The 12,681-nt window shown below is 44.2% G+C and overlaps 1 protein-coding gene and 1 pseudogene across 1 annotated transcript in view; one reads left to right on the plus strand and one right to left on the minus strand.

Annotated features, from left to right (window-relative positions):
• Nucleotides 1-212: 212 nt before the first annotated feature.
• Nucleotides 213-2,695, minus strand: LOC121925630 (annotated as a pseudogene).
• A 4,548-nt stretch (nucleotides 2,696-7,243) lies between these two features.
• The window catches only part of TRAM2 (translocation associated membrane protein 2), a 56,635-nt gene continuing 51,197 nt past the window's right edge, over nucleotides 7,244-12,681 (plus strand). Inside the window, exon 1 of the mRNA XM_042477988.1 lies at nucleotides 7,244-7,492. Within this exon, the coding sequence (XP_042333922.1) occupies nucleotides 7,373-7,492 (120 nt within the window). The 5' untranslated portion in view covers nucleotides 7,244-7,372. The remainder of the gene's footprint in view (nucleotides 7,493-12,681) is intronic.

Here is a 12,681-nt window from a genome sequence, read left to right on the forward strand (position 1 = left end):
TCCTTCATTTTCTTTTTTCCATAGTGAATTGGGTGTTAGGGTGGATGTTGTTCAGATGATTTTTTCTGTTTAATTCTTTAATGGCAGCTTGCTGTGGGAACGGCCTTCTAACACAGAGGCCCTAGTATAGACCTCTAATTGGAAGGGCTTAGTCCTTTTTATGCCCTATGGTCATAAGGGGTAGAGAGAAACTTGAATTACTATGTCCTGGCTCAGAGGATACACTTGACTTCATGTGCTGCCTCTACAACATTATAAATAGGTTGCCTGACCTGCTCTTCTCCAACAGGTGCAGAGTGGTTTGGATATGGCATAATAGTTGGCTGGTTAACAATTATCAGTGGATTGATCTGGCTTAGAACTTCATCATTAACTGAGATGCCATCCAAGTGCTGCTTGAGCAGCTGTCTCATCTTAAGGTTGTCCTGAAGCAGCGCTTCTTTGGTTCACTCTAGCGATAGCTGTTCCAACCTCACCTTGTTGTATCTTTGCCGGAAGTGCTCCAGCCCTACATAGTCCAGCATCATCTCAGCTAGTGGCTCAACAAGTTTCTCCAGGCAATCTTATCTGCAGCCCTCTGTTCATTCCAGCTAAGAGAGCTTGCATAAAATGGCAGCACCTTCTCCTCCTCAGACTCCAACCTGCGACCCATTTCAGCCAGGCATAAAATCAGCTCTGCCTTCTCTACCATGGGTTCTAGCATTTTGAGAGTCCTAATGCTTTCCTGGGTCAGCTTTGCCAAATTGCTGCAAGCTTTGGCTCTGGCCCGGTTCATCTGGCACTTGAGCTTCTGTAGCTGTTTCAGCACCAACTCCTTCTTATCATGGACATGCAGATTTTGCTCCTCATTTTCCCATGCGTGAAGGGCCATTTTGCTCTTCAGAATGATGATGAGATCCTGCATCTTTTGCAGCTTTTTTCATTGCATCTCAATCTCCTTGGTGCTCTTCTCATATATGAGTATTGAAAATTTGTTACAAGTAAAATTTTAACTGAACCCAGAAATTTATTTGCTGAATATGTTAAACAAAATCCCAATACAAATTGAAAGAAAGCATTGGCGAGTATTGATGTATAGGATAACTGCTGCAAGATTAATTTTAGCTCAAAATGAACAATGAACTACTGAAATTAGATGACTGGTTAATGAAGGTACTTGAGATGACAAATTAACAACTCTTTTTGAATAATAAAGACATTGAACAATCCAAAGGAGGAAGTACAAATTTTGTACTTTGAAGTGGAAATAAGTATTAGAAAGCAGAGACAAGATAATTATTTTAATAGCTGGTGGGCACCAAGGGACTATTATGGAAGAAATTGCTGACCTCAGATATGGTAGAATGCATTATTTGTATATGATATAGACTCTTTTTGTTGGATGGAAAATAAAACAAATAATTGTAAATTTATAAGATTAATTATTGGAACAATTTTAGGAAGTAATTTAAGTAGAAATCATATAAGGATTATGAATTGCAAAATGTAATATGAAGATGGAATATAATAATCCTTTATTTTATGCAGAATCAATTGTTTTAGGATTTGTTATAAAAATAAAAATTAAATTAAAACAAAAAAAAAACGTAAAGTCTTGGTCCCTCTGGTGCATAGATTTTGTCTCCTTTATGCCACACACCATTTTTAAAATCCAGTATTTCTTCATGATCTGATCCACCCTGCCCTATGACTTCTTTTAAACTTTGCTGGATGGATTCCTTCATCTTTGGTGGTGGTCCATTCTGTTTGGCCTGACTGAGAATTACCACAGCAGCCCTGTCTGCCTCCTCTTGCTGGCTCTCATGCTGGGGTAATCAGAACAATTCTGCGCATCAATATCTTTTGGGCTCAACCTTCTGGGAATTTACAATGCTTCTAATATCCAGTGGTCAGTTCATAACTCATATGGATAAGTAGCTCCCTCTTAATAGATGCTGTCATGCCTCAAGAGCCTGTTTAATGGCTTTGGCTTGATTTTCCCAAACCAGTCAATTGCATTCTAGACCCAAGAGCCTTTTTGACAGGTAAGTGCATGCTAAGGTCCAAAACACACTGTAGAAATAATCCAAATTTGAGACCAGTTTAACTGCCCTGGCTCAGTGCTAGGGGATTCTGGGAACTGTAGTTTTATGAGACATTTAGCCTTCTCTGTCAGAGAGCTCTGGTGCCTGTAGCAGCTTGGCCCTCTTCCATAGGGAGAGGGACATTGAAAGCTCCAACTTGCATGGCTTACAGAACTGCACAGAACTTCAGTATTGATGCAAACTTGATTTATTAATGGAAACAACTGGAAATAAACCTCTTCCCAGAACAGTCCGTTGAAGTTTTGAAGAACACAGCCTGTCTGACCTCTAAATGAAACACAAGTCCAGTGATCTCACTTTTCTTCAAAAATACAACTAAACCTTCACCTTTGGGCTGCTGTAAAACAAAGAGACCGTTAGATGGTGCTAGTGTCTAAACCAAGACCATGCCTTATATCTTCTTGCCTGGTTACCTTTTTCTAAACAGTTGTATGACTCACAGTAATTTTCAATGTTCCTTCATGCTGAGTGGTGGCTGAATGTTTGTCCCAGAAAAGGATAAATCCAGAGGCTGTGTTAAGTCCAACAGCTTCTCCTCTTCCACATTCCCCAACCAGCATTCCAGAAGACTTCCTGTCTCTTTTCTTCCTCTCTCCCCCTCTGTGCAGCATCTTCCCTTTTAAAGAGCTAGTCCCCTGCCCCATCCCTCTTCACCATGCCTTTTGAGCCTATATGTAACTGTTGTCTTGTCTTGTCTTCCCCAGTTACCTCTTATTCCACCCATCAAGCTCACAACCTGTGTATTTCCTAGGGCAGTAAGTGTCTCCCTGTTACAGCACCACAATAAACTACAATTCTGAGGATTCTCTAGCATTGAATCAGGACAGTTAAAGTGGTCTCAAACTGGATTATTTCTGCAGTGTGCTTTGGACCGAAGACATGCAGCATCGTGGCCATATCCAGCATATCAAGGAATGGGCACAGTTGGTACACAAGCTTTAAATGTGCAAAAGCATTTCCAGGTTAAAAGCAGAGTCCAGGAGTACCTCAAAATGTGAACCTGCATCTTCAGGGGGAGTATGACCATTTCGAACACAGACTGAATCCCTATTCCTTGCCTTCTGACTGACCAGGAACACCTCTGTCTCTGGATTAAGTTTCAATTTGTTTGCCCCCATCCAGTTCATTAAAGACACTGGAGATGGTTTTGAACATGGTGAGAGCCTAATTTGAAGATGAATCAGAGAAATGAGGCAGAAACAGAGGCATGGGTGGAAAAGTTTGCTTGGTGTGCTACAAGAATCAGATTTAATGGAGGTTTAATGGAAGTCGTAGATGGAGGAAGGGGAAGAAAGAGGCTAGTTCAGTGTGCTATAAGAATTTGACTGGAGACAGAAGTGTGTTTGGGAAAAGATTAGGAACTAACTCTGAACATGTGTGTAGCTGGGATAAATAATATAAATGGCTTCTGTGGAAGGGACATAGACTATTCCTGCTGTTGGTGGTAGAGAAAACTGAATTATTATTATTATTATTAACTTTATAAAGTGCCGTAAATCTACACGGCGCTGTCCAAAACCAAGTAAAATCAAGAATATAAAAGCCTGCCTATGGCGTACAATCTAAAAATTAAAACAACAAATTAAAAACATCACATGAAACAAGTTAAAACAGCAATATTCACTATTGAGTCAAGCATTTGAACAACCAGGACACAATCACAGATTGAATGTAATAGAGTGTGGGCTTTGGCAACCTTGAAGAGAGAAAGGGAGAGAAGATTGGAAAGACAAAGAGGAAAAAAGAATGGGAATATAAAAGATTGTTTGTAAGGTATGGCTGTCGGTGAGACATCCCTTAAAATGACAAGGTGCAGGGCTGTGAAAGTGGTGGCTTTCACTTCTCCAAGAATTCTGTCTACATCATCAGGCTACACAAACCGAAAAGTATCCATCAATACTGGATAGACAAGAGCCAAGGTTACATTGACTTGCATTGTATCAATTACACTCCTGAATGCTGAATCACTATCTGCAAAATGCCATGCAAATTCTTTGCAGCACACTGCTGGGTGGTCTTCATTTTCTACTTGAGAGTGTGTGTTCAAGAGACCCCTGACTACTTGGAACAGCTGTCCTCTACAGCTCCCTGTGGATGCACAACTGGCAGCAAAAAATAATTTCTCCGTCTGCCACGGAGTAGGCCTTCAAATTGGCCCTAGCCCATGTTTTGTCAGATTCGCTTTGAGTCTTCTGCCAGTGTCACTCTAGTGTCCGTCTCACTTGCTTCATCACCTGGGATGGAGGATAAAGGGGATTAATAGGTCAACTATATTCTAACAATTCAGCAACAGTGATGGTAAATTATGGGGTGACAAATGAAATAAAGGTGACAAGAGGTACTAGACAAGGATGCCCATTATCACCAATATTATTTGCAATGGTGATAGAGATATTAGCGAACGTTATAAGAAAAGATAATAGTTTAGAAGGATTAGGATTGAAAACAAAACATAAAATTACCCTATTTGCTGGTGACACATTGTTAACTATCAAAGATTTAATTGATAAATTGGTAAAAATAAAATTTAAATGTATTTTATGACATGACAGGGTTACAGATTAATTGGGAAAAATCAGAAATGTTATTTAATTACATAAAAGATTCTTGTAAACAAGCTAGTGAAATGTGGGCTAGACAAGGCAACTGTTACATGAATTTGTAATTGGTTGACTGGCTGAACCCAATGGGTGCTCAACAATGGCTCCTCTTCATCCTGGAAAGAAGTGACCAGTGGGGTGTCCAGTAGGGCTCTGTCTTGGGGCCAGTGTTATTCAACATCTTCATCAATGACTTGAAGGACAGAATTGGAGGGACACTTATTAAATTTGCAGATGACACCAAACTAGGAGGAGTAGCTAATACCCCAGAGGACAGGATCAAAATTCAAAATGACCTTAATAGATTAGAAATCTGGGCCAAAGCTAACAAAATGAATTTCAACACGGAGAAATGTAAGGTACTGCATTTAGGGCAGAAAAAAGAAATGAACAGATATAGGATGGGCGACACCTGGCTGAATGAAACTACACGTGAAAGGGATCTGGGAGTTCAAGTAGACTACAAGTTGAACATGAGTGAACAGTGTGATGCGGCAGCTAACAAGACCAATGCGATTATAGGCTGTATCAGTAGTAGTATCGTGTCTAGATCAAGGGAAGTAATAGTGCCACTCTATTCTGCTCTGGTCAGACCCCACCTGGAATACTGTGTCCAGTTCTGGGCACCATAATTTCATATTGAGGAGGGAGCAAGCTTGTTTTCTGCTGCTCAATTTTTGAATCACCATATCAATCCTCAATTTTTGAATCACCATATCAATGGCTTTATGACAGCTTTGTCTGGAGTAACATCACCTGGGGAATCTTTCCCAGAACATGCAAAACCTGGACTATTTTTGGCTAGCCTTCCAAAACATGACTCTCCAATAATTAATGCTCTGCAAATTAAAGGAGATGTTCCTTTGCAAGATGGTATTGCTCAAGTTATTGAATTTCAAAATAGGCAGAATTTGATGGAAGGCAACTATGATGCAAAAGCCACAGACAGAGAATTAGACCAACTTGTTAATGAGGATCTGCATATCAAAGCCTCTTCTTCTCCCAGAACAAATAGACACAAGAGCAGAGCAGGGAAAAAAACCACATGTGAAGAAAGTCAATTTTAAGAAAGTCAGTCTTTCGATCACGTTGATATTGGTTTGATTTATGAACAAGTATTCAAATTGCTGGAGGTAAATATAAACATGCAGCAACTGTGCATTACTTTAAAAACAAAGAATGGTTTGTGGATTTTGATACAAATGTAGCTTTTCCTGTTTATCTTGCCAATGGTCAAGAGGTTTTTGCTCAGGGAAAAGGGGCTGTTATTTTGCAAACAAAACTTGGTCCTGACAGGATAAGGACCTTACAAATCCCTGATGCCTATAATGTGGCAGATTTAGAAGCCTCCTTTTACAGTGTGCAAACCACAACATCAAGAGGCAACTGTGTCAGTTTCAGAGAGCAATCCTGCTTTAGTTTTCATGACAAAAACTTGATTTTTTTAGAGCATATTTGGGATGTCAAGTCTGTTATCAAATGCAGATTTTGCCTTAGGAAACTCGAATCCCCAACAATATTGGTATACAGAGCTGGAAAGATTCCCTTAAGTTAACCAGCCTCTTGCAGGCCTCCTACTGAGCTAATGATTCCCTGAAATATGAAGGGAATGATGTCTCTGTTGGTGGGGACCCTGTGTCTCCCCACTATTTTGGGTAACAGAGGCCCGATTTAGATGGGCCTTTGCACCGCCCCCGTCATGTGCTAGGGGTTGGCTGAGGAGGCAGCGTCTATACCGGCCTCACCCCTAGCATGTGATGGGGGCGTCAAAATGGCGGAGCCCTGTACACACGGGTGCCACCATTTGACACGATGGATGTGTAGCGTCTGCACGTCCCGTTGTGCTGGCGATGTCACAAATGCGCCACTTGCAGGTTCTTTTTCCATCACTGGGAAGCCTCACCATATGGCAGCTGTGGCTTCCCGCCGGCGAAAATGGAGGCGGCAGCAGACCGCCCTTTTTGGGCGGCCTGTATCCCGCCAGAGATCCTGCGCATCCATTTTCGTGGTTTGTCCCCTAAGTAGACATGGGAGATGTGACTTGTGTGTGATACAAGGCAATCTTGCGCAAAAGAATTCTATGAGTTCCTGAGGCTGTGCGCATGGCATTTATGTTTTTCATATGGTGGCAGCGCCAGATACACAATTGTTGCGCTTCAGTGTGTGGAACCACAGGAAATCTCAGGTGTGAGAATGCTTTGAGTGCCATACTTTGGAAAAAGTAATGTCAAATCAGAAGGATCAGTTATTAATGTCACTGAAGCCAACTCTTAGTTGGACCCTCAACTGTGAATGTAACCATACACTCATATTAAGGCTCTTTAAGTCACTTGGGGGACACCCTCCATGTATCTAAAGGGAAACACATAAGGCCTGAGGGACAAGGAGGGGCTCTGGAGAAGGAGGAGGAGGGAGGGGCTGGACCCTGCCCACTGCGCAGGCGCGGCGCCACAGCTTCTGGGCGGGGCTTGGGGCTGCAGCCGGAGTGCCACGCGGCGCCCCACTGGCCCTGCGGCCGGGCCTCGGCCTCCTCCCGCGCAGGCGCAGTCAGGGTTAAGCGGGGCTGGGCGGGGCCGCGCCTGCGCAGAGGGGCCGTGATCGAGGCGCTGCTGCTGGCGGACTCGGCCCGGGCCGCGGAGAAGTTGGCGGCGCTGGGCGGGGCGGGGCGGCTGTGTGTCCCTGGCGGCCATGGCGTTCCGGCGGCGGACCAAGAGCCACCCGCTCTTCAGCCAGGAGTTCCTCATCCACAACCACGCCGACATCGGCTTCTGCCTGGTGCTCTGCGTCCTCCTCTCGCTCATGTTCGAGGTGAGCGGCGCCTCAGCTCTTTCGGGCGCTCCCCGGGAACCGCCCGGCCTCCTCCTCCGGCAAAGTCCCTTCCCCAAACGCCCCTCCTTCCCGGCCCAGGGCAGCAGCCAAAGGCCTCTGTCTTGGAAGGGCCCGGCGGACCCCGGCGCCAGGCACCCGCCTTCCTCCTCAAGGACAGAGGCAGCGAGAGGAGGCCGCTGGCCAAGAAGGGCCGCTGCTGCCTCAGAGAGAGGGGGGGGGCAGTGGGATCTCTACCTTCTGCTCACACGGAGCCCCCTTCCTTCCATTCTTCTCTTCCTTCTTCTTTTCCTTTCCCTTCCCTTCTTCTCTTCCTTCTTCCTTTCCTTTCCTTCTCTTCCTTCTTCTCTTCCTTTCCTCCTTCCTTCCCTTCCTCCTTTCCTTCCCCTTCCTTCCATTCTTTTCTTTCTTTCTTCCTTTCCTTTCCCTTCCTTCCATTCTTTTCTTTCTTCCTTTCCTTTCCCTTCCTGCCCTTCTTCTCTTCCTTCCTTCCTCCTTTCTTTCCCCTTCCTTCCATTCTTCTCTTCCTTCCTCCTTTCCTTCCCTTTCCTTCCATTCTTCTCTTCTTTCTTCCTTTCCTTTCCCTTCCTTCCCTTCTTCTCTTCCTTCTTCTCTTCCTTCCTTTCCTTTCGCTTCCCTTCTTCTCTTCCTTCCCTTTCCCTTTCCCTTCTTCTCTTCCTTCCTTCCTTCCTTCCTTCCTTCTTCCTTTCCTTTCCCTTCCTTCCCTTCTTCTCTTCCTTTCCTTTCCCTTCCTTTCCTTCTTCTCTTTCTTCTTCCTTTCCTTTCCTTCTTCTCTACCTTCTTCCTTTCCTTTCCTTCTTCTCTACCTTCTTCCTTTCCTTTCTCTTCCTCCCCTTCTTCTCTTCCTCCTTCCTTCCCTTCCTTCTTCTCTTCCTTCTTCCTTTCCAGGGCCCCTCCACTGGCTCTGGTAAAGGCCAGAGGGTTCAGCTTTGGGATTTCACACCTGGAACATCTGGTAACTGGAAATGTAATGCAGGTCTTTGGGATACCTTTCTGGTGAAGATGGGACAGCCCAAAAATATATCAGCAGGGACCTAGACTGTGGGCATAGAAATGTGACATGGATCCTGGCCTGTATCAGAAATGCCTAAGGGAGAAAAACTCCATACATCTTGCAGAGGGAATAAAAGATTGCAGCTAAGAATGGGATTTCTGGAGAAACACAATGGGACAAGAAGAACTTCATGCAGATATATAAAACACCTGATCAACACAGGTAGTTCATACACTTCTTGGTCCTGATGCTACTGCCGCACCTCCCAGAAGAAGGGAGAATGGAGGCGCTGGTGGTGGTGGTGGTGGTGGTCTTTGTTGCTTGGTCATCTGTAGAGCCAAAGCAAGTGTATAAGGAAAAGGAAGTGCTTCTACTCACTTGCCTCGTTTTTTACTGTATCCGCACTGCAGAAATAATTGAGTATGACACCAGCTTAACTGCCATGGCTCACTGCTATGGAATTCTGGGAATTGTAGTTTTGTGACACACCTAGCTGCCTCTGTTAGAGAACTCTGGCACAACAACAAACTACAGTTCCCAGAATCGCATAGTATTGGGCCATGGCAGTTAAAGTGGTGTCAAGCTCAATTATTTCTGCAGTGTGGATGAAGTTCTTGTTTCCTTTCTGGCTGGTGTGAAATGAAAGGAATTGGACCTAATTCTACCTTCCATGTGTCTGAAGGAGAGGGTGAGTAAGCAGCCACAGGTACTGCTCCTTGGTGTTGCCCACCAGACGAACAAATAGTTCAAGTGGTTGTAAAGAACAGCGGCTGTGGCTTCTTTCTTGGCAAGCACATCTGGCCCAGGAGATGAGAGTGAAAACATCAGCTGCTCTTTGCTACTCTTTCTGCTGGTTGTTCTCTCAGGCCTGTTACAGACTGCCAAAATAAAGCTGCATCGGGTCTCTTTGGAGGTATGCTATTTAAATGATGCATGGGTCCTAAGAGTCCAGAGGTCGCACCAAAGCCACACTCCACTCCTAAGCACCGGAGTGCAGCTTTTGGTGCAGCTTCCGGATTCTTAGGATGCATGCATCATTTAAATAGCATACCTCCAAAGAGACCCGAAGCAGCTTTATTTTGGCAGTCTGTAACAGGCCTCAGTTTGTGAGCTCCTTCTTTTGCCTCTTTGTCATCCAAAAGAAGAGTTTGCAGGGAAAGGATTCTGCCTTCACTTACTGTACTAGTTCTTCTCCGTGGCATAGCAGGTACAGATTATAAGTGCCATATTTCCCAAAGGAAAAACAGAAGAGGAGTTAGGAGGATAGCAAGTAGACAAGTGCCTGTTGCCCTTCCTCTCTGCTTGTCCAGCAGCGCTGGAAGCTGTCCTCTTAAGAGCATGTCTGTAAAAAAAAGGTCCTTTGTACCGTTTTGCTATCCAATCCCATTTCCTACCAGCATGCTGTTGTTAGACAAAGTCTTCTCCTCTTCCATCATTATGGTCCTGTCCACTTCATTTGGAAGTCTTTTCCAAGATGTAAGTAGAAACAGAGCGTTCTGTCCTGGGGACAAAGAAGTATTTTTCTTTTCTTTTTAAAGTGTGTAAAAGCCTTTTATGGAGATACTTGCTTTGATATATGTCCACTAGTCAGAGAGAGACAGTGTGCTATAGTGCTTTGAGTTTTGCACTGCCACTCTGGAGATCAGGGTTTGAGTTCCTACTCAAGCATGAAAATCCACTAGGCAAGTCACACTCTCAGCCTGAGAAGATGGCCATGGTGAATGCTCTTTAAAGAAATCTGCCAAGAAAGCCCTAGAAAATGACTTTAGGCACACAATAACAGCACAGTCTGTATTACTAGGGAATTTTAAATCCTGAAATCCTTCCCAGAATTCCCTTTGTCCACAGGCTGGTAGCTCACTAATTCTTGGGCGAACTGCTAGATTTTACTAATAGAAAACCATTCTGTAAGGGCATTCATTGTTCATACTTAAGCAGGAGGCTATGTTGGCTTTATAACTTCTTTTCTCTGTGTGGTCTTCAGTGTGTGCTATACATTTCTTACGTGGTCGTAAAACAGAATAACCCTATTGAAACTGTCAATGATGTAGCTGCCTTTAATCAGTGGGTCATGTGGTTTTATCATTGTGTAGCATTCTATGGCTGGTATCCTGTTGGTTACTCCCTAGAGTAGATCCATTTGATATTGGATGGTAAGTCAACATACAGGTAAATCCCACTGATTTAAAGAGTGTACTCTAATAATAGGATTTAGACATCTCTGTGTGGTCAGGGACGTAGCTAGGATTTTGGGAAGGGGGGGTCCAGACTAAGTGCCACCATTATAATGGGGCTTGAGTGCAGCGGCACAGTAGCACACACCATTCATTTTTCTAATGGAAGGGGGGGGTCCGGACCCCAAGAACCCCCCCCCCCTTGGCTACGTCCCTGGTGTGGTGGTGTTTTTAAAACTATATCACAGGGACTCTGAGAAGCCTCAGGCCTGTTACAGACTGCCAAAATAAAGCTGCTTCGGGTCACTTTGGAGGTATGCTATTTAAATGATGCATGGGTCCCACGAGTCCAGAGGTCGCGCTAAAGCCACACTCCATTCCTAAGCACTGGAGTGCAGCTTTGGTGCAGCTTCTGGATTCTTAGGATGCATGCATCATTTAAGCAGCATACCTCCAAAGAGATCCGAAACAGCTTTATTTTGGCAGTCTGTAACAGGCCCTCAGAAACTTTTCAGGGGATTTGCTATAAGATGAAATAAAGGGCAAATTTCCATGGAAGACACCCGTGCCCACGCACCTACCCCTGTACATCTGTAGCACTGTCAGAAGTGTTCCTGAGCAGGTCTTTTTGATTTTTGTTTCATTTCTGGGTGAATCCTTCTCAAGGCAGTTTCCAGTGTAACAAATCAAGAAGTTAACCACAGCATACCATAACCATCAAATAATAAAGCAAACTACCAAAAACACAGTGCTAACAATAAATCATAAAGCCTAGAGTTTTGAAACCAAGCCAGTTAATCTCAAAGCAGCACCAAACCATGCAGTACAGTGCACCTGTGTCATATGCGTGCCGGAAGAAGTGGCACTGCGCGCCACAAAGAGTAATGGTGTGTGCACCACCGTGGGCATGAACCCCATTGGCTATAATGGGGCTCGAGTGTACACGGAATTTCCCTTATGCTGTGTGTGTGTGTGTGTCCCCGGAATGGATCCCCCACATAAGGAAAGCGACCACTGTAATACACATTTCTTCTTCTTTTCTTCCTTTTATGTTTTTATCTTCATTGTGAGACTTTGATACTTGATAGGAGAAGAGAAAGTTAAGAGGTGATATGATAGCCCTGTTTAAATATTTGAAGGGATGTCATATTGAGGAGGGAGCAAGATTGTTTTCGGCTGCTCCAGAGAACAGGACCAGGAACAATGGATGCAAGGATACAGGAAAAGAGATTCCACCTTAACATTAGGAGGAACTTCCTGACAGTAAGGGATGTTCGAAAATGGAACACACTTCCTTGGAGAGTGGTGGAGTCTCCTTCATTAGCGGTCTTTAAACAGAGGCTGGATGGCCATCCGTCAGGGATGCTTTGATTGACAGTTCTTGCATGCCAGGGGGTTGGACTGGATGGCCCTTGTGGTCTCTTCCAACTGTATGATTCTACTGGCACTCCTATTTCTTTGATGGGAGAATCCTGGCATTCTTGCTTTATTCTGATACCCTTCTCTCAGTTTCTTCAGTTTCATTTCTGTGTAACAGATGCCTAGGATGCAGTCTCACATTTCCCTCACATTTAGTTTCCTCACTTTTCCTGGTTGGTGGACTCTTATGAACATTTTACTGCTAACTTGGTATGGAGCTATCTTCTGTATGATTCATGTGCAGGCTTGCCTTTTTGTGGCATCAGCTGGAGGGTTCCTTTCTGAACTTTATACAATCCCAAACTATAGCAATATTTGGGTAGATTTAAGACTTTCTCTCCCTCCTCCTTGTGGTTCCTTTGAAGTTTTTTCTCCATGTAACTGTATGCTTTTTTTGCCTCAGCCTGGCACTTTGCAAGAAATGCCAGGAATGCTGAACTCTTCCTTCCATCTTTCTAGCCCTCCCTTTCTTTTCCCTCTTCTCTTTTACCCCTCCCACTTTTCTAAGTAAAGTAGCAGCTCTTGTGAACTTGGTCCAGCACTCTCTCCTGACATGGATGCTA

The sequence above is a fragment of the Sceloporus undulatus genome, chromosome 1 (assembly GCF_019175285.1).
Source record: "Sceloporus undulatus isolate JIND9_A2432 ecotype Alabama chromosome 1, SceUnd_v1.1, whole genome shotgun sequence".
Taxonomy (NCBI): domain Eukaryota; kingdom Metazoa; phylum Chordata; class Lepidosauria; order Squamata; family Phrynosomatidae; genus Sceloporus; species Sceloporus undulatus.